We start from the raw sequence: 22,970 nt of genomic DNA, 5'->3' as shown, positions 1-22,970 counted from the left end.
ATAAAAGGCTTGATGATAAAAGTTTGGGTGAAATCATAAATCATGATGATAATCACTATAGCTTGAGGTATTTTTTGATAATAAAATCAAGATTCTGAATGTTCAAAAGTGACGAGATGAGCAAGCACAAAAAAAAAAAAAAAAAAAAAAAAAAAAAAACAAAAGTGACGAGCAAACGGCAAAAGAATAAAAACAATTAAAATAATAAGGGTTTATTAATATTTATAGGTGTTAATAAAAGAGTCTATTTAAACAATATCGGGTTTTAAAACTTTCCGAACTCTAAAATAAAAAAAAATATGAGATTAGGAAAGTTATTTAATAAATAAAAATAACTATTTTTTTATAAAATATAATATATAAAATTACAAAATATTCGGGTATTACAATCTACCCTCCTTAAAACAAGTTTCGTCCTCGAAACTTAAAATAGAAAAATTTTAGGGTATTACAATCTACCCTCCTTAAAACAAGTTTCGTTCTCGAAACTTAAAGTAGAAAAATAATTTGTAAATTTGAAAGAGAGTAAAACTAAACAAAACTTTTCTTTGTAAAATATATAGATAGAGTACTAAAATATTAGGGGTATTACATATTTTCGACAGAATAAATGTACTAGTTGAAATTCACCAAATAACAATTTCAATTAAATTATAATATAATTATGGAAAATTCTTATAACATAATTCAATTATTATAATAAGAATCATTTCTACTAAAAACTATGAGAAATCACAAAATCTAATTGAAATTCTTATTAGATATGTGAAGAATTCTAATGATTGTTTATTAATAAGTAAATGATCATATACTAGTATATAAATGAACATTTAGTAAAATAAAAATGAACATTCATTAAAAAAAATCCATTACGAACGAAATTTACATTTCTATAATTCTACGAAATAAATCAAATTTATATGGGAAATTCTCTTTGGTAACATTGCAGTTTTTAATTTTCTTAGTGGAAATTGCAAACTTTTTTATTATCCTTGGTAAACTCCAATTAGCTATAATAGTCAAATGGTAACATCAATGATGTTTATATGCAATTATAAGCCTAACCATGGTTAATTATTTATTTTTAAATAAAATTATTAAAAAATTTAAAAAATTTCCTTTCCCCCACTCACCCAGCCACCACCTGACCCCCTCTTCGGCCGGCGACACCAAGCTCCGACGATCCCCTACCCCTCAACTCCCTCCCTTCCGACGACCCCCAACCCTCCCTCACTCTCGATTCCCACCTTCCCTCTCCCACTCCCACTCCCCCACCCCGATTCCCATCCCTTCTCACTCGATCCCTAACGAAAATTCGACCACTCCGGCCTCCCTTTCCCCGAAAACGCTCGCTTCTCCTGTTCCCTACCACCTTGAATGGTTGAATGCCACAAATCTGCCCATTTCACGCACAAAATTCCTACAAAACAACCTCTTTTCTTGTGAAATTATTTGAACAACCTTAATATAATGTAGTGAAATTGAGATGGTCTTGGGGTTCAAAGGCAAAAAGAACTGATTCCTAGGAAAATTAGGAAGGAGGAGATGAAGGTAAAGGTTGAAAACGACGTCGACGAAATTGAAGGTGAAGGTGTAGGCGAGGGTGAAGGTTAAAATTGCAGAGCTGAGTTTTGGAGGTTCAAATTCGGGAAATTTCTAGGGATTGTTTGGGGAAGGGGATTCGAGGCTGAATTGAGGCCGACGGTGGGCGGTGGTGGCTGCTGTCGGATTGGGGGAGTGGGAGGTCGGTGCGCCGGTGACAGAGAGGTTGAGCATCGGTGTCAGTGGGGCCGATAGTGGTGGGCGGTTGGAGGGGTAAAAGGTGGGTTTTTTAAAAAAAAATTTTGTATAATTTTTTTTTAAAAGTAATAAATCTATAGTAACATATAAAGTGAAAGGGGGTTTTGGGTGATAAATTTGTATTTTCCCAAAATGCCCTTCTCTATTTCCTAATTTACTTTTTTTTTTATTTAGATTTTTTTAAAAAAATTGACCAGTAAAACCACGTTTTAGTTGGTTACTTGAAAAAAAAATGGATTTTTTTTAACTTATCCACATTTTACTTCATTGACTGTTGTCAAAAACAAAACAAAATTGTTGCGATAATAAAGTCCTACGTAGTCTATTGCTCCCAGTACATCTTCATACAGTTTGAATGAAATTATACTCCACTTACAAAAAAAGTTAAGCCTATTGCTCAATCTTTTATGGTTAAAACTCAACGATTATATTTTTGAGGTTTACCTACAATATGTCTACACCATATGCACCTTTTATATATTTACATCCATATTCTCGAAAGTGGAATGTGAAAGCCCGGCTTATCAGATCGTTTGACATTCAAAATACGAAACATGGTCGAAAAATATGGAAAATGATTTTAATTGACGCTACGGTAAACCATTATTTCTCTATACTTTTTGTGTTAATCATACTTTTTATTACTGACAAAACTTACTAACTCCTATAATTTTATTTTATTTTATTTTATTTTTTTTCCTGTTGTTAGGGAGAGCCAATTCAATGTGTCATATTCTCAAATGATGTCGATCAGTTTGTTGGAAAATTACAGGAGGGATTGGTATATTTGTTTGAAGGTGCACATGTAATTGATGCCGATGATTGGTTAAGGTTAATACCAAATCAATACCAATTGAATATAACTTGAGAAACAAAGGTGTCAGTTATTGATACAAATGATGACGAATTCCCAAAAAGTTTCTACAATTTAGTTTCCCTACATGGTGTAAATTCCTTAAAAAATTTCGCAAAAAATTTGATAGGTATTTTATTCTTCTTATAATACTACTTAAAATTTGATGTTTTTTAAGTAGTCAGTTGATGATTATATAGATTCTTTTTCTTAAATGTATTACTTTAACTCTACAATTTTTTGTTTATTTATAATGTAGATGTCATGGGAATTATTATTTATTCAACTGGAACTATCGCGATTGACAATGGAGAAAGTATTAAACAAGACATTGTTATACTCGACCAAAGGTAATTATAGATTTTTATTTTAATCTATCCAAATATTGTATATATTCATTACTAACATAATAAATTTTATTTTAGCAGTTGCTTTGCTATGAGATTGACCATATGGAATTATTTTGTGAATGAAATCGGCAAACACCTTTTGGAAAACATTCACCAAAATAACATCTTGCTAGGGTGTGGGCTACAAATTAAATACTTTAATGGTGATTTATTTATTTTACATTTTTCTTTGTGTTGTCTACTGTATCATTGTTACTTTTTACCTTAACTTCATTATATTTTTCAGGGTCATTATTTTTAACAACAGGAAAATACACAAGGTTGTATATAAACCACAATGATCCTACTTCTTCTAGCTTGATGCAGTGGTGAGTATTTTTTCTTTACTTTTAAAAACTTTCGTTTCTTTGATGAGCATTTTTTTTTCTTTAGCGTGTGAGTGTGTGACTCTTAAAATTTAATGTTTTTAATTTTATTTATTTTTGACAGAAAAATTTGTTGTTTATTAATATTACTATACATAATTATAGTGTAGTCCAATAATTTCCTATTGCCTCTCCATTATAAATTGTTTACGTTTGTTCATGTGATTAAGATTATTAATGTAGTAGTTATTTTTCCTTTTCCTTTTTCTATTTTATCAAAAAAAAAATTTAAAACCACAGTCATCCCAAAAACGTGTAGATAATTATATACTTTAATTATTTGATATATGTTATCACCTACAAAATTATTTGACATTAAAAAGGATAAGAATTGAAATGTCACCATAACAACTAGATACTCTTGATAGGCTTAAAATGATGACACCCATTACATAATATAAAGTAAACGTAATGTATGTGATACTATCCTTCTTTTTTTTCCACTCACTACTGTATCATATGTATTTATCTCAGGTTTCACAATGATCATTTTGCACAATTAAAAGTCAAGTGGATACAAACATGTGACCTTTCACTGGATAAGACACTTACAACATCAAATGCATGACGTACAACAATATCTCAATTTCCATCAATGCCAAAAGTAATTTCATCTCAATTTTACCTACATTTTTATTATGATTTTTACCTTACATTACTATATCACTTAGCTATTTTTAAATGTCTATTAAATATTTTTTTTAAACGTGTCATTTATTTCAGGGGAAAATTTACAGAATAATTGGAATGTTGATAGATATAAATTAAAAAAAATTTCAATTGGTATGATGTGTGCTCTATTTGCAACAATAAGGTGTACTACAATGTTGGTCAAGTAATATGTTATAAGTGTCACAAAAATGATGTTCAAATTATTCAAGGGTGAGTTATTTATTTAATTTTTATTTAAAGTTTTTGCAACATTATATTTTTTTAGTCGTAGGTTTCTTATTCATTTATATTTTGTTTGGGTTGCTCTTACAATTACTATCAGAGACTCAAGTGGGTCAATGCGTCTAATATTGTTCAACAAACAAATTGAGTATCTTCTTCGTTCTACAATATCTGAAGTTAAGGAATGGATTGAATCGGTATACACTAATACATTTACATGAATATTTACAATATTTATTATTGATTTCAACTATTTTAATTTATATATTTAATTTAATTCATTTTTTAACTATTGTCCCACTATATCATTATAGGTAAATGAGGGATCAAAACTTAAGGAGAAGTGTCAATTGAGTTTGTACAATGCATATGTTTTCACAATAATTTCTCCAAGTACGCATTCTCCTCTACTACCCTACAAAGTCAATTTTGTGACATCCGTCAGTTGGAAAGAAGAATGTGCACATTTACTCCAAAGGTTTGTACTACCTTTATCATTTAATTATTAATAATTTTTACATTGTAGAATACATAATAATTTTTTTTTTCTAAATTTTCACTACCTCTAATTCAATCTTCTACATTGCAGGATACATAATGATATCAACAACTCAGTGGAAAAATCATAAGATGGGCGAAAGTCTATCTTCAACAATTTCTTAGGAACTTTTTATGTGTATATGTGTTTGCTTACTTAGATTGTACATATTTTAGAAAATCTCCACACTTTTTCTATTAGTACTCTTTTAAGTACTTTAGTTGATGAGTTCCTTTATGTAAATATTATATTCTAAAGGTTTTAACAGATATATGTGTATTGTATAGATTTTATTAGATATATATGTATAGTACTTTATTAGATGAATTTTAAATACTTTATTTATTTTATTTTATTTTTAAATAAGATGACAAAAAACAAAGATTGTACATAATCCATAAAAAAAAAAAAGAAAAGAAAAACATGACAACAAATCTCTTTGCTCTACGCTTTTAAAAAAAAAAAAATTAAATTAATTAATAAGTATATGAATGTGAGTTTTAGAGTATGCAGCTATAATACAACTTATATTGTTCTTAATAGTTTAAGCATAATAATTTGGACTATCTTACATTATAAGAGGATTAAGTTAATACTATACAAATAAAGAATTAAGTTAATAATGTATACGGAGTATTAAAAAAAATTCCAGCTTGGCAAAAAGTTATCTTATTCCTATTGAGGCGACTAATAGATGATTATCGATCAGACTATATGTAAATTAACTTTCTATACTCAAATAGATTTTAATTCTTTCTCCCTTAATTCATCTCCATAGTCATTACCACCTTAACATTTGTTTCTTTTATTTTGACAAGGGTGTAAGGTCATATAAATGAGAGATGGCATTGATTTGTTTGATGACATAATATCAAGAAATAGATAAGAGGACAGAAAATGAAATTTGATTAACTTAGTGCATTTAATTGAAGTACATACGAGTTCTATAAATATCTTGAAGTCATAAACTATACAAAGTTTTTTTTTTTTTTTTTTTTTTTTTTTTTTGGAAGAAATAAAAAATACAATTTTTTTTTTTTGGAGAGAATAAAATATACAAAGTTAAACATTGTAAACCTATTCAAAAAAAAAATTAAAAATTGTAAACCACTTCCTTATTTCATGAAACAACTAACGACAACATGATAATAAGATACTTTGACTAAGCAAAACTCCACTAAAACAAAAGTGTATGTGTATCGTGGTTTATGTGGAATTATTTTTAAAGTAAAAATAAATAATTTACTCTTTTTAATTTTTTTTTAATGTATTAACTACTATAATTTATCCTTTTTAAAGGCTATTTAAAATCTACTGTAAAACATTAAAAATCCTTCAGTTATCTTTTTTCAAAACAAAGTCTGCAAGGGTACTATAGTAAAGTTAAATAAACATTAAAAAAAATGAAAAAAGGATACTAAACTAACATGTAAGCAGTTACGTTTAAGATTTGATCATCTAACTTGATGGTTACATTTTCCTTTTTTTCAACCTCTTTCTTTTCTATCTCATTATCTATTCGCAAAAGATACCATAGTTAATTTATTGCATTGATAAACTTATAGAAAAAGTTGATTGACATTAATATTACCAACAAAAACATACTATCATAATGCTTAAAAAGGACCACTACATGGCTTGATTGGTGTTGACAGTAAACAAAAGTGGGCAATCTCGGCTAGCGGCCAAGTACTACGAGTATACCTTGGGGTTGTGATTTTTTAGGTCCCGCTCGATCGACTGCATCAATTTATTTGTAGATCCTTTCTTTCTTTCTTCTTTTTTACTTTTATTAACTATTGTTAATCATCTAATTGAAAGAGTAAAGTGTTTTTCATATATTCAAGAAGTTAAGAGTACAATATTTATACACAAGAGTTCTCCTAAATTAAAGAATGAAATAATATCTAATGTAATAATATCTTTGACAAGATATTGAGAAAAGGTAATTATACAATATTAGAAGATCACAAAGTAATTGCATGATCAAAAGATATGATATTGATGTGTCTATTTTATATAGTATTTTACCCCCATCCCTTGGTCGTAATTAGTAGTATTTTTGGCTCTTTAGAGCCACTTTTATTACTAATTGGTGTTTTCTAGTGTTTTCGTAGATTTGGTTAACTTTTGCAGGGATTTATGCTTTTGGAGTATTTTCCCGAGATATTTTGGAGCAATCACGAACATTGGAGAAGCACGACCAGATTCTATAGCCCAGGCCGGTTAGAGCCATCGAACCGGTGATTAAGGGCTCGGTATAGGTGATACCGGGGCATTTGGTCCGAGTATTCAAGACCGGAAGAGGAAACTCAGATTGGCCCGAAGAATTGGAGCCCAATCGTAGACCAAATAGTGGCCCAAGTGAGCCGCCCGGCCAAAGAGGCTGGCGCCCGGAAGCGTGCCCGGCCGGGAGAAGCTAATTTTGGCGCCCGGTGACGCGCCCGGCCGGGCGCGAGATTAGTATTAGGGAGAAAAAAAAGGCGCCTCCGATCGGGCGGTGCCTCGCCCGATCGGGCGCGTGTATTTATTAGGAGACGATTAACGTCGTTTTAGTTTGTTTTAGTTTAGGATTTGTACGGAGTATAAATACTCCTCCGTAATACGATTTTATCTCTCTCTCTTCTTCCTTTTACTCTTTCTTTTACTCCCTTAATTGTTTTCTTAGATTCTCTCCCTCTTAAAACCTTTACTCTTAATCCATTCTTAATTCCAGATTTGTTTGGTAACTATTTCTTTTCTCTTTATCTTAGTTATTTATTCTATTCCTTTAATTATGTCTTTCTTTATTGCTTTGATTAATTTAGTTTCTATTATGTGTGAGTAGTATTATTTCTAAGGTTTATGGGGATCCTTAAATAATATGAAGGGGTAATTTATTGTTGTTGATTGTCAATGCTAGATTAATTTCCTATTGATTGATTTAATGCTCTGTGACTAGATTAGGCCTGATCTTTTATGCATGAGTTTGACAATATTGATTCGAGATTCGACAGATGAGAATTGATGTTTAGGTCTAGTTTCAATAGGCAGATTAATTTATAAATGGTTAAGTCGAGATTCGAGAGATGAGATCTAATACCGGTAGATTAATTATGTGATTGTAATACGTAGCGAAATCCCTTTACAATCTGGTTAATTGATGCATTGATGATTGACTATTATTGGTTTTTGATATTGCATGATAATTTCTTATTGAATTTTTTTAACGCTTTACAATTATGGCTTGTAAAAGTATAGCAATATTGAATTGATGAATCGAGCAGATGTTAATTTGATATTAAAGGTTATTTTCAATAGGAACTTAGATCTAATAAATTGCGAGAGCCTGTTAGATCTATGTTGATTAATAAATTGCGAGAGCCTGTTAATCATGTTATTTATGCAATGTCAATGATTGATTATTATGTTTTACCCTGGAGTATTATTTATTGGTGAACCTATCCCCTAGATCCTTTTATATATTGTTTTCTCTTTATTCTCATTCTTCGTAGTTTAGTTTCATATTCAACTTATATATTGGTTACTTCATAATCTAGATTATATTAGTTAATTAGGAATAGAAAGATCCGTTTCTCTGTGGATTCGACCCTACTTCCCTATCTGCTTTAGTTAGAGGACTTAGATATTTATTTTTGATTAGGGATACGACTTTACCTTGTCAAAATTTGGCGCCGTTGCCGGGGAAACGGTTTTATTTTTATTTCCGATTGTTTTTGTAGTCTACATTATTTTCCTTTTGTCTCAAAGAGCGTTAGTTCTTTGAGGCAAATCTCACATTTGCTTCTAGTTTTTGTTTATGCCCAGGTGTTCCAGATCAGGGTACATCCCATTCGATCCTGAGATCGAACGTTCCTTCCATAGACAGAAAAATCTCTACAAGCAAATTCTGGCGGATTCTGGTGATAATAATAATCACCGCGATCCTCCAACTGGTTCTAGCGATTCATAGGCATCATCAGACGCAGAATCAGAGATGGCGGTTCTAAAAAAGCTTAGTGATTACTCACAACCAAAGCTTACAGATTTTCCACATCTCACCCCTACTCCGGCTCTTGATGGGGTTCAATTCGAAATTAAACCTCAGTTTATAACGATGATAGAGAGGAAGCAATTTAGTGGGGCCAAGGGTGAAGTCCCAAATCTTCACATTGCCGACTATTGTCAATATTGTAATACAATCAGGCAAGCCGGGGTCACTTAAGACCAAATCAGGGAGATTCTCTTTCCCTTCTCTTTAACTGGAAAAGCTAAATTATGGTTTAATGGCTTAAATAGAACTGCACTTGGTATAACTGACTGGGAAACTCTTGTTTTGAATTTCTATAACAAGTATTATCCTGCAGAGAGAACAGCCGTACTACGGAGTGCGATTCAGAACTTTGCCCAAGAAGCCGATGAATCTTTATATGAGGCTTGGGAGAGGTTCAAGGATCTACAAAGAGGCTGCCCCCACCATAATTTAGCACAATTGCAGTTAATCCAAGCCATTTATAATGGCCTTGGAAATTCTTCTCGAATAATTTTAGATTCTGCAGCTAGTGGGAGATTTATGAATCTTGATGTTGAAGATGCAGGTCAGGTTATTGAAGACATGGCGATACACAATTCCCAATATGGGAATCCTAGAGGATTTTCTAACAAGGGGAAGCACAGTGTTGACTCTGTATCCTTTTTACAAGCTCAACTGACCTCTATATGCCAAAAATTAGATAATCTGAGCACTGCTAATGTAGCTAATGTTTCTGCGATTAATAATAATTCTAATGAGGCTTTCTGTGAAAATTGTGGTATTATAGGTCATTGGGAACAAGATTGCAGGAGTTCCGTGGAGCAATTTAATGCCTTTCAAGCCTATAGGCAGAATAACCCATACTCTAACACCTACAATCCTGGGTATCGGAATCATCCGTACCTTTCCTACCGGAGTACTAATGTTCAAAATCCACCACCACAAGAACCACAGGCGCCACAGCAATAGCAGCAGAAATATTACCATCCCAATGCTGGCCAGAAGAACCAACCACAACAACCCTCCTCATCTTCTGACCCTTCTCTGGTGGAAATTAGAGCAATGTTGGTTAATACGCAAAAGCGCATGGAGAGTAGAGATGCGACAATTGATCAAATTCTAGCACATAATAAAATTGTAGATAATCAAATTGCGCAACTTTCCGCTACTCTACAAGCCCGCCAACAGGGAGCTCTGCCGGCACAGCCGACCAGGCCTACGGATCAAGCATTTGCAATTACTCTAAGGAGTGGTTCAAACTATGAAGGGCCTTCTATGCCCAAAGTTGATGAACCTGATTTATTAAATAATGCTAATCTTGATTCCGTTAAACCAAACAATGTAGTTGATAGCCCTGCAGGGCTAAAGGATAATACTAACATATCTAATTCTACATTGCAGGGTACGACTCCAGAGAAGGTGGCTACTCCAGACAAGAGCATCAATGCTCAAAAGCCAATTATCAAACTTCCATTCCCCAATCGTCAATTGAAGACAAACTTGGATAAGCAGTTTGGTAAGTTCCTGGAGGTGGTAAAATATTTGAAGGTAACAGTTCCCTTCACTGAATTAATCACACAAATTCCTTCATATGCAAAATTTATGAAAGAAATATTGACGAGGAAAAGGTCTATTAGTGAGGTAGAGACAATAGCTTTCACTGCAAAGTGTAGTGTCGTACTTCAAAATAAGTCTCCGCCTAAATTAAAAGATTCGGGTAGTTTTTCTATCCCTTGTCATATAGGCAATATCTTGATTGATAATGCATTGTGTGATTTAGGTGCTAGCGTTAGTGTCATGCCGTTATCTGTGTGTTCCAAGTTAAATATGGGTAAATTAAAAGCTACCAATATAACTCTACAAATGGTCGACCGCTCTTTCAAATACCCCTTAGGTGTTTTAGAGGATGTCCCCGTTAGAGTAGGTAAATTTTATATACCTGTTGATTATGTTGTTCTTGATATGGCTGAGGATGTGCAAACCCCAATTATTTTGGGTAGACCATTCCTTAACACTGCAGGAGCAATCATAGATGTGAGAAGTGGTAAGTTAACACTATCAGTAGGGGATGATAAAGTTATTTTTAATCTTAATAATACCCCTAAAAGCTCCATGACTGAGGAGAAATGTTTTAGTGTTAATGTGGTTGAGAATTATTCTAACAAGCCCCAAGCTCTTGAAAAAGATCCCTTGGAGGCGGTATCTTGTGTTGCATCCCTTTCAGATGAGGTAGACAAATGGCAAAAGGAAGTCGATGCAATAGAAAGAGCACTTTACACTGTTGGTCTTGGTTTCGAGGATGAAAAGGTGGAACCGATCAAGCAAGTTGTGCGAATTGAGCCTACGGTAAGTGTTCCGCCAGATCGAGTTGCAAGTGTTGAATGCAATGACAATTTGAAGCAACCTTCGATCGAAGAAGGATTTTTAGTTCGTAGCATTGAAGATCCCCCAGTCCAAGTCAAGGAGTATCCACCAGATAAGGTGATTTGGCGTCCCACAAGGTATGTCAGGAAGCCGCATCGCAGCCTAAACACCGCTAGACCGGGTGAGAAACCACCCGATCAAGCGTTAGGCTAAAGGTCCTAGTTATTGTACTTGGTAAGAAGGTCGTGCGGGACCTAGATAAACCAGCGCTTTGCGGGAGGCAACCCGTATTTTTAATGTTTTTAGACTAGTTTTTCTTTCCTTTTTTTTTCTTATGAGAGGAGAGATGAGGGAATTTAATGAGTTTTATGAGTGTTTGTACAGGTTTGAAGGAAAAGAGTTAGCCAAAATTTGGAATAAGAAGAAAATAAAAAAATCGACATTTAGCCTCGGGCCCGACCAGGCGAAGCTCGCCCGATCGGGCACGAGAGCAACTCTCCAAAAATACGCATTTTCGCCCGATCGGGCGACGGCGCCTGACCGGGCGCGAGAAGCGTCGTATACGGACAATTTTGTCCGCCCGATCGGGCAAGCCCCGCCCGACCGGGCGCGAGAAGGGGCGAAATTTTGGAGCTATCGATCGCCCGGCCGGGCGAAGGGCGCCGATCGGGTGCGAGAGTTGAAGAAATTGGGCATTTATATCGCCCGACCGGGCGACTGCCGCTCGACTGGACGCGAGAACGAGACATCTAAAATAACTCAGATCGCCCGACTGGGCGACAGACCGCCCAACCGGGCGCGAGGGTCGTCCGCCCCTTTCTTCTTCTTTCTTTCCTTCTTTCTTCCTTCTTTCATCCTTTATTTCTTCTTACCTTCATAACTTTCTCTCTCTAAAACTCAAATTCTCTCTACCTTCTCTCTAAGATTTCTCCTTCATCCCTCATCCAAATTCAAAACTTTTTACATATTTGTAATCCCCTCTTCATCCTCTACATTTCCATATAAAAATTTTCAGATTTTATTCAAATAAATTTTCAAACCCATTTTCTAACACGGCTTCAAAGAGGGCTAGGTCCATTTTCGGTAGGAGCTCCAGTTCGAGGGAGGAATACGACCCAGATTTGCAACTTCCATACTGGCCGACGATCCGTATTGCTAGCCGAGAGCAAAAGGAGCGGCTAGAACACTTAATCGGTCGTGAGGTAATTCCTTCTCGCTGGTTTCACCGCCCTACTCTAGAATCATTTGGTTTGTATGATTTTGTAAAACGATTTTTAAATGACATTGGCATGAGAAAATTTGTTGATATGCACTATCCTACTTTCCAAGAACTTACTTGTGAATTCCTGTCTTCTTTACATGTTGTTAGTAGTAGAAATGGGCCAAATTTATTTTTTTTGGGTTGAACAATAGGAATATTAGTTTAACTTTTGTAGAATTTTGTAAATTATTTGAATTAAATTCTAAACTATCTCACTAATGGCATGCGAACTATAAAATGGGTGATATATATCATGCTTTGACTGGTTTTCCTACTCCCGACCCTCAACATGCTAGTACCAAACCTATTCACCACCCTGTCCCAAAAATCTAGCAAAGATTTGCGGATTTGTGTTTTTTAGGTAGGTACGAGCCCCATAATGCCCAATCTAACGAACTAGCTGTCATAGGACACTATGTGTATGGGTACGGGAAATTGAACATAGGTAGGTTTATTGTTCACCATTTAAGTAGGCATGCCACGGCTAGCACCACATAAAAAACCCCCATCCGTTTAGGAGGCCTTATCACTCGGATAGCAGTGAAAAAGGCCGGTTTTGTAGTGGATGGACCCCACCAGCTGACCAACTGTGGACCAGATATCTATATGTCTGCTAGGTATTTTGAGGAGTTGGGGTGGGTTCGACCGGATAGCGAGCAGACACCCTTTTGGTGTATTAGGACTGGGAGCGAGCAACCTTTGCCCATTTTCCCCTTACCCAGTCCTGACTTGACCGCCTTTCCCCTAGAGCAACCTTCTTACACATATGATGTTTTAGTTGCCAACGCTAGGGGGCAAGCACCACCACCACCAGTTCCACCACTTCAGCCTCAGCCCGAGGTGGCATTCTCTCCACCTCGCATGTCTCACTCCGTCTTTCATGTTGACTCTGACCCAGTTTGGGACCTTCAGAGTATAGGTCAGGCCCTGGGACGTATCGAGCATTCCCATACTGACCTTAGGCGGATGGTTGGCTCCATAGACCATAGGTTAGGGTACCTAGAGAGGAACCAGGGTAGAGCTCTCTACCCTATGTATGATGACTATGCTCGTCGGGGCAACATTCCCGACGACGCTATTCACCCTGACTGGTTTCAGCCTCCACCCCAGGGATACGATAGAGATCCCACTGCCAGTGGTATTTACACTGACTATTCTTCCTTCTACGGGTACGACTAGGACATTCCTTTCGGGGGACCGGCGGGGGGGAGTTTTCATGCTGATTATTTTGGTGGTAGCTCTTCTGGTGCAGGTGGCAGTGGAGGTGCGGGTTTCGGCTCGATGGATGAGGGTGATCAGGACTAGCTAGGCTGGGCTTGTTCCCGAGCCAATGAGGACATTGTCTGATTCTGGCTTGGGGGAGATTTTGGTTTGGTATCTTTCTTTTTCCTCTTTTCTTTTATTTTTGGTGTGTTTTCTTAGGTTAGATTTCTTGCTTTCTAGGTTAGTTTTATTGCTTTCTTATATATGAAAAATACAAAAAAATTGAAAATAAAAAAAATTCAAAAATACGTTCCAATGAATTGTAAATTATGCTTCCCTGTGCCCCTTACTTGAGAAAATTGTTTTGATTCTTGGTATTTGATGATAAGCATTGTGGATTAGTTAATCATGATTTGATGTTTGATTGCCTTGAAACCTTAACATGCGTCAATTTTGTCCAACTACTTGTGAATATAGTGCTTGACTAGTTGATTTGGTTAGGATTGTGTGATAGTTCCATAGTTCCTAGTATGTCAATGAATTTGAGTATTGGTTTGCAACTATTAGTAATATTTATATGATTCATTATTATGCACATTGTGGAGGACGAAGGCACTTGTTGTTTTAGGTAGCCTCCAGATATTGTAGATACATTTGTTCCCTTCTTGCTACCCATGTTGTTGCCTTGACTTTTTGTTGTTTTATTAGCCATATTACAAGCCTATTTTGCCCCATTGGTTACTAGTCCCAAGCTTGGCGGGGAGTTATTAGTGAGTGAGGTGAGGGAGTTTGTAGTGTGCTTATTATTTGCACAGCTTGGGTGGGCTTTTGAGAAGTTGTTTTGTTGTTGTTCATGTTTATTTTTGATGAGTTCGAGAGTTATATTTTCTTGAAAAAAAATAAAGCATGATGTTATGAAAAAAAAGAGAAGTTCAAGGAAAAAAAAATATATGTTGAAAAATAAGTGAACTTCAAAAGAAAAGAAAAGTGTTCAATGTTCAAATGTTCTAGTTTGAGGTTGATCAAAGAAAAATAGAGCTTCAATGAAAAAATTCAAGTTTGGAAATAAAGTTTGTTTATTCACTCCGATTCTTCATTATTATATTTTATGAGTGATATGTAAGAGTTGGGATTGTTTATTATGATTGGAGTATATTTGGTTGATGTTAGAGTTGGTTATGTAGGAGATGTTGATCATTATTTATTTTGATCATGGGTTTTGACAGGATTTGCTCCTTTAAGCATAGCTTTTCTCTCACTTATTCCCAAATTTATCCTACTCTTTACCCTAGCCTTACATTACAAGCTTTAAAGACCTTCCAACCTTTGTTCATAGAATTGTATGAATGTGAAAGTGTTGTTTATCAATGCAAGTTATGATTTGGCATATTTCGAGTCGACTAGTAGGATTGAGCGTTCATTGTTTTATACACGCGAGAGTGTGAGTTGGGTGGGCATTGTTCACAATTAAAGGGGTTGGATGGAGAGCGATCGAGTACATCTTTTACTCGCCACAAAAATGAGAGTTGAGTGCGTGAGCACTAGTCTTGAATTCTATATGCTCTTGTGGTTTGCTCTGTTTGACAATTGTTAGGGAAGATTGGTAATTAGATGGATTTGATTGGTTGATTTTGAAGAATGTTTATTTGATTTACCCTGGATCGTTTGTGCTTGATTTTTACTTTTTGGGGTGAAGCATATTTATTAATTCATTGATGAGATCTTTGCTTAGGGACAAGCAAAGGTTTGGCTTGGGGGAGTTTGATGTGTCTATTTTATATATTATTTTACCCCCGTCCCTTGGTCGTAATTAGTAGTGTTTTTGGCTCTTTAGAGCCACTTTTATTACTAATTGGTGTTTTATAGTGTTTTCGTAGATTTGGTTGACTTTTGTAGGGATTTATGCTTTTGGAGTATTTTCCCGAGATATTTTGGAGCAATCACGAACATTGGAGAAGCACGACCAGATTCTATAGCCCAGGGCCGGTTAGAGCCATCGAACCGGTGATTAAGGGCTCGGTATAGGTGATACCGGGGCATTTGGACCGAGTATTCAAGACTGGAAGAGGAAACCCAGATTGGCCCAAAGAATTGGATCCCAATCGTAGTCCAAATAGTGGCCCAAGAGAGCCGCCTGGCCAAAGACGATTAACGTCGTTTTAGTTTGATTTAGTTTAGGATTTGTATGGAGTATAAATACTCCTCCATAATACGATTTTATCTCTCTCTCTTCTTCCTTTTACTCTTTCTTTTACTCCCTTAATTGTTTTCTTAGATTCTCTCCCTCTTAAAACCTTTACACTTAATCCATTCTTAATTCCAGATTTGTTTGGTAACTATTTCTTTTCTCTTTATCTTAGTTATTTATTCTATTCCTTTAATTATGTATTACTTTATTGCTTTGATTAATTTAGTTTCTATTATGTGTGAGTAGTATTATTTCTAGGGTTTATGGGGATCCTTAAATAATATGAAGGTGTAGGGAATAAATTTCAAGCTTTAAATCCCACTAGCTTGAACCCCACTGTGAACATACACTAAAGTACGGTGGCGTCCAAAAGGGAAGAAGATAGAGCAAAAGAGTCGCCAACAAGTTTTCTTAGGAACTTGTAAACCGTTCACAGGGTGAAGGTTACACCCCTTAACGATCCAAGAGATCGTCAAATCCATAAGGTCTAGAACCAAATAAGGGTTCGGGGATGAAGGTACAAATCCAACCTAAAAGAGATTGAACCTGCCCTAATAATAGGTCTCTACTTTATTCTGATCGTATTCATGTGCGCTTTCTAACTAACATACAATCAATAGGTTTAACCCTAAACCTGTTTATCTATGTTGGTTGAATTAAATGCACAAATAAATCTATTATTGGCGATCACTTGAAATTATAATCAAATTAACCCTAACAAGATTATCAATTATCTTATTAAGCGTGATTATAAGTACCAATTCCCTTTAAACATGCATAAAGGTGTGATCAAGCAATAAATATCATCAAGCAACATAATAAAAATAATCAACATCATGATAAATAATGAATAATAATCATCATGAATTATAACAATTATAATCATAATCATGTTCATGTTAATATTAAAGCATAATAATAATAGCAAGATCCTAGGCATGATACTAACAAGATTAATAACAAACCCTAGCATGTCACTAAACAATAAAAATCAAATCTTTAACCCTAACATGATACTAACAATCATAAATATTAGGAAGAACATAGGAAGCATCGTAGGAATCATATTTGATATTAAAATTACCCTAGACATGATACTAGGAATATCATAATAACAATGTAAACATGATTTCTACATCATAATATCAATTAAAACCATTAAAGTACTTACTTTGATGCCTCGTACCTCTTTCTAATAACAAAATACACACGTTAGTAACTTCAAGGAAAATAATAAACAAAACAATTAAATTAAATAATTGAAAGAGAGATTTGGGACAAAACCCTCAGAAATTAAACCTTTCACGTCTAGGGCGAAGGCAACTTCGAATATGGCTAGGTGTTTCTAGATCTTGAATGCGGAATTTTGTATTTGAGAAAGCAAAGGTTAGAAAGAGAGAAAGAGAGATGAATGAATTAAGAGAGAATTAGAGAATTAATGATTGCGAATGAAAACTGATTGTTGATGAGAATTCGTGAGAATTGGTGATGAATGATTCCCGAAAACGGAGTTTTGAATACGATATTTATAGAGAAAATCAGCCAAAAAGATAAATTAAACAAAACAGAGTCTGACGCACAAAAAACAGAGCTGGCGCTAGGCGCCAAGGCCTGGGGTCAGGCGCCAAGCCTAATTTTAACGCGTTTTCGAAAATCCGATAAGTTTGCCGTACTGGAGGATAAAATCATATAATTTCCTCGAAAATGCTATTTGATTTTGATTAAAACTCTGAAAAGTCAACAAAAGTCAATTTATCAATGCTAATTGAATTAGGAATGAAAAGAACCTTCTAGAAGAATCTAGAAGACTAAAACCATTCCTAATTGCATTAGGAATGATAAATCATATTAGGCCCTCCCCTAGATCATTGGGCCGTACATAAAGCTCAAACCGGGCCTAGTTTAGTAAATTGGCCATAACCTCCTCAATATTCATCGGAATTGGGCTCATAATATATCGTTGGAAAGGTCTTTGCAAGCCCCATCCAACTACACTACTATTGGACCCATATCATGGACCAAACAAAATGGATTGGCTGTTTTCTTAAAATAAGTTTTCAAAAACAGAGAGAAGAGAAAAGAAAATAAAAAACTTTCCGCAACACTAGACTTTCCACACTTTCACTTCATTCGATTATGATTCGACGTGAAAGGTACTCATCACCGGGTTTGGTTTTGGGGAGACACATTTGGGTGTCTACAAAAGGGGTAATTTATTGTTGTTGATTGTCAATGCTAGATTAATTTCCTATTGATTGATTTAATGCTCTGTGACTAGATTAGTCCTGATCTTTTATGCATGAGTTTGACAATATTGATTCGAGATTCGACAGATGAGAATTGATGTTTAGGTCTAGTTTCTATAGGCAGATTAATTTATATGTGGTTAAGTCGAGATTCGAGAGATGAGATTTAATACCGGTAGATTAATTCTGTGATTGTAATACGTAGCGAAAGCCCTTTACAATCTGGTTAATTGATGCATTGATGATTGACTATTTTTGGTTTTTGATATTGCATGATAATTTCTTATTGAATTGTTTTAACGCTTTACAATTATGGCTTGTAAAAGTATAGCAATATTGAATTGATGAATCGAGCAGATGTTAATTTGATATTAAAGGTTATTTTCAATAGGAACTTAGATCTAATACATTGCGAGAGCCTGTTAGATCTATGTTGATTAATAAATTGCGAGAGCCTGTTAATCATGTTATTTATGCAATGTCAATGATTGATTATTATGTTTTACCCTGGAGTATTATTTATTGGTGAACCTATCCCCTAGATCCTTTTATATATTGTTTTCTCCTTATTCTCATTCTTCGTAGTTTAGTTTCATATTCAACTTATATATTGGTTACTTCATAATCTAGATTATATTAGTTAATTAGGAATAGAAAGATCCGTTTCTCTGTGGATTCAACCCTACTTCCCTATCTGCTTTAGTTAGAGGACTTAGGTATTTATTTTTTATTAGGGATACGACTTTACCCTGTCAGATATGTAGTAGGACAGTAGCTTAATACGGGAGTGATATATGCTAGAAGATAATATCAAGATATTTCCTTGATATTATCTCCTATACTAATAAGAGCCATTAGTAACTAATAATCACCTTTCATACCTTAATTGGGGTATCGGTGAATTGCAATTACTAAGTTGTATGATATGATATTGTAGAGTTGTCAAAATAGTACTCCGTATGTCTTTCATACAAGTCCGTTAATCCTAAGTCTCTTTCCTATGGCATTGAATGGCTAATATATAAGTCTTGATGTTTGGATTTTTCTATGTTTAAGGTCCCATTACTCGAATTAGTCTTCCTTTAAGTGAGCAAAAATTAAATGTCCAAGCACCTTTTACTACAAATCGTGGGTTAACAAAAGAAACTGAGTTATTCTTGCATATGCTATAGACAAGATACATGTGAATTATTAATACCAGAGTAATAATTCGTATTATTGTTGTCTCAATTTTGAGAATGTGGATTATTGCCAAATATTTTTAATAAAAGTGAATAAAATACTGTAGTATTTATGTTCCACATTATGTACATAGCAGTGCTAATGAATTGTACAAATTTGAAAATAAATTTTCAATGCAACACTCATCTTAATGCCAAAAACTCGAGCAAAAGTTATTAATCTAGATAGGATATAGACACGGAGCATCTACAGTTTGACAATTTCGGATATTTAAATTGTAATATTGGCAATCAAAATTTATCAAATCTTTATGAAATACTTCATACTTTATTTCTTGATCAAGTGTATAAATTTTTTTCCCTTAAATGAATGGTTGTAGGTACCAATATATGGAAAATCAAAGGCCAAATTCATCAAATTATCGGAGATTAAGGCGAGAAAGAATGACTCATGAACAACTTACACAAGAGGCTAATACAAGAAATGCTCAAATGCGCATGTCATATAATTCAAGGAGGGATTCTCGACAAAATGCTACGGCAAGTTCTCTAAGAGACATTACCAATCAAATTAACTCCAATGTTAGAGACAATCTTGCAGACCCTATCTCAAGACTTACGTGTGAGTTTATTACTTAGTTTGATATAGTCTCACTTTTAAGACTTTTAAAATGTTCACATTACTTAATGACAATGTTATACACAAGCTTATTGATTAATTACTTCTTTATTTATCTATCAGTGTACGACACCAACCGAATATTATTATTAAATTAAGATTACTATTTATTTATTATCATAAAAACATATCATCATGTACAAAAATTAATTGTTGCGTTATTTCATGCAATACAACTGATTTGCTAGCATTTTTAATAAAAGTAATAGTAATTTTAATTAACAAAAAGCAAAAAAAATTGCAAAGATTTAATTTGTTAAGCTATAATAAATATATTAATTAAAAAAACACACATAGCTCACATTCATCATCAATATCATTATTTCACACCCGTCTTTTAGAAAGGTTAAATGTGCCTATGTTTACTATAAGATCTAAGATAAGATTTTAAAAATGCTCACAACTTATTATAAATTGAATTTTCATACAGCAATGGGCAACTGTCAAAATAGTGTCCGAGAAATTGGCGAAAGTAGTGGAACTTCTAACACTAACCATCATAATGTCATGCATGTAAACACTGTTGATGAACGAATAATTAGGCAAAGAGTGAATCCTCGATCTGCAATAAATTTTCACGAGCAAAGAGGAGTCCCAAATGTCCAACTTTGTCCTCCAAGACTATGTTCACAATGTCAAGCTCGACTTTTTCATAAAAAATCATCACAGATTTGTTGTATGTCCGGAAAGATAATCTTGCCAACTATACCAGTTCCTGCAGAATTGTTATCATTATACACTGATCAAACACCTATTGGAGTGGATTTTAGGCATAATCTTAGAAAACTAAATCACATACATGCCTTCACTTCCATGGGTGTTCACATAGATGAGAGTTTAGCAAATGCCCAACAAGGAGTATATACCTTTCGAGCTCAAGGTTCCATATATCATAAGATAGGTGGTTTACTCCCTAATGGGTCAGATTGTCGGCCACGATTCCTTTAGTTGTACATATACGACACTGAACATGAGATTGAGAATCGATTAGCAGAGAATAGCACGCTGCGACGAGACATTATACAAAGAATCAAGGCTATTCTGGATCAATGCAGACCATTTGTCCATACTCTTCGATCTCTAGTACAGCGTGAAGACATACAACAATGTGCACTTCACATTCGCGAACAACCCTCAAATCGGCCACAATATTGTTTACCATCTGCTTCCCAAGTTGCTGCAGTGATTGTCGGTGGAGAAGAAGTTGCAAACTTGAATCCGAGAGATATTTTAGTCCAGTCAAATTCTGGTGAATTAATGACTATCATGGACACAACAAGATATTATGATCCCCTACAATATCCATTACTTTTTCCATATGGTTCTTATGGATGGTCGATTAATAGTGTTGACAATAATGGAAGAACAATTCTGTGCCGAGCTTTCTACGCTTATTACTTCCAAGTAATGTTACTACACTCACATATATGTGTTGATAAATTGATTTTCGTAATTATTTCTAATCCATGTAGATGATTTTTATTGCAGATACGTCCACATTCTATTTCAATCATCTTGCTTGCACAACGGCTGTTCCAACAATTTGTTGTTGACAATTTTGTCAAAATTGAGGCTAATAAGCTAAGATGGATCCGAGACCATCAACATACCATAAGAGCTGAACTATACCAAGGCTTACAAGATTGTTTGGCTGCTGAAGAACTAAATCCAGGTATTTTTTTAAAAATTTACATATATAATTTAAAACATTATGGTTACTACAAATTTCTTTATTAGTTTGCTAATATACTTACCCTAAATCACTAACAGTAAATGTTGGGAAAACAACCGTCTTACCTTCTTCATTTGTTGGAAGTCTAAGAGACTTGAATGAAAGATATCAAGATGCAATGGCCTTAGTTCTAAATTATGGAAAGCCGAACCTTTTCATCACTATGACATGCAACCCATCATGGAAAGAAATTGTGGAAGAGTTATTACCCGGTCAAACAGCACAAGACCGACCTGATTTAATCACTAGGATATTTCATGCAAAATTTGAAGAGTTCAAGAGTGATGTTGTTGATAAAGGCGTCCTTGGGAATGTTGTGGCGTATGTCTATGTCGTCGAGTTTCAAAAAAGAGGTTTGCCACATGTTCACATGTTACTCATTTTGGATGAAAACGACAAACTAAGATCACCTGAAGAATATGACAAAATCGTGAAAGCTGAAATACCAGATAGAGATGAGGAGCCACGATTGTATAGTATTGTTCTCAAACACATGATCCATAACCCATGCGGTGTTGGACACCGAAATTCATCTTGCATGGAAATGGAGTTTGTAAGCGAAAATTCCCAAAACCATTTTTTGCAAGCAATATTCAAGGTGATAACTCCTACCCTGTTTACCGTCGTCGCGGTGATCGTGCTGCTGTGCCTTTGCATGAGAATAGCTCAACCTATGTTGATAATAGTTGGGTTGTTCCCTATAATCCATGGTTACTACTAAAGTTTGATTGTCATATAAATGTTGAGATTTGTAGCAGCATCAAGAGTGTCAATTATCTGTACAAATATGTGCACAAGGGTGTTGATCGTGTTTCCATGGAAGTACGAGCAGGAGCAGATAACAATGAGATTTAACAATTTGTGGATGCTAGGTGGGTTTGTGCACTCGAGGCCTTATGGAGAATTTATCAGTTTCCAAGCACTCGAATGTATCCTTCTGTGGAACGATTACAACTCCATCTTCCAGATAGACACCAGGTATGATTTAATACAAATCAATCTATCGAAGATATCCTTCAAATGCCAGAAAACTCCCAAACCATGCTCACAGAATTCTTTAAGATGAATGCCATTGATCCTGAGGCAAGATCTTATCTCTATAAAGACTTTCCTCGGCATTACCGATGGATGACATCAACAAAAACATGGAGGAAGAGGAGGAATAACCTGAAAGTGATTGGAAGAATATACACAGCATCATCAATGGAAGGAGAGAGATTTTTCTTGCGACAGGTACTTAATCA

General features: G+C 34.6%; 1 protein-coding gene and 1 long non-coding RNA gene across 3 annotated transcripts; both read left to right on the top strand.

The window, feature by feature from the left end:
* The first annotated feature begins 985 nt into the window (after positions 1–985).
* On the top strand, positions 986–5,244 carry LOC110709063. Of its 2 annotated transcripts, XR_002508826.1 has the most exons (8): positions 986–2,395; positions 2,510–2,783; positions 2,913–3,003; positions 3,082–3,206; positions 3,290–3,371; positions 3,903–4,032; positions 4,423–4,800; positions 4,912–5,244. It is a non-coding gene; the product is annotated as an uncharacterized LOC110709063 (long non-coding RNA). The 2 variants fall into 2 exon arrangements; XR_002508825.1 differs by having other exon boundaries at positions 3,903–4,800.
* Positions 5,245–20,426: 15,182 nt separating this feature from the next.
* LOC110709046 lies at positions 20,427–22,581 on the top strand. The gene is made up of 5 exons (XM_021887257.1): positions 20,427–20,914; positions 21,050–21,398; positions 21,483–21,666; positions 21,765–22,197; positions 22,314–22,581. Exons 1-5 carry the CDS (start codon positions 20,427–20,429, stop codon positions 22,579–22,581), a joined length of 1,722 nt encoding a protein of 573 aa, XP_021742949.1.
* Positions 22,582–22,970: the final 389 nt, after the last annotated feature.

This window comes from Chenopodium quinoa, unplaced genomic scaffold (genome assembly GCF_001683475.1).
Source record: "Chenopodium quinoa cultivar QQ74 unplaced genomic scaffold, ASM168347v1, whole genome shotgun sequence".
In the NCBI taxonomy this organism is placed as follows: domain Eukaryota; kingdom Viridiplantae; phylum Streptophyta; class Magnoliopsida; order Caryophyllales; family Amaranthaceae; genus Chenopodium; species Chenopodium quinoa.
Note: the sequence above shows the minus strand (reverse complement) of the source record. Positions and strands in the feature narration are given on the sequence as shown.

Coding starts and splice junctions, on each gene's coding strand:
- LOC110709046 (XM_021887257.1), top strand. CDS start 20,427: ATGGGCAACTGTCAAAATAGTGTCCGAGAAATTGGCGAAAGTAGTGGA. Junction 20,915..21,049: donor GGTGGTTTACTCCCTAATGG/GTCAGATTGTCG, acceptor GGATCAATGCAG/ACCATTTGTCCATACTCTTC. Junction 21,399..21,482: donor TCTACGCTTATTACTTCCAA/GTAATGTTACTA, acceptor TTTTTATTGCAG/ATACGTCCACATTCTATTTC.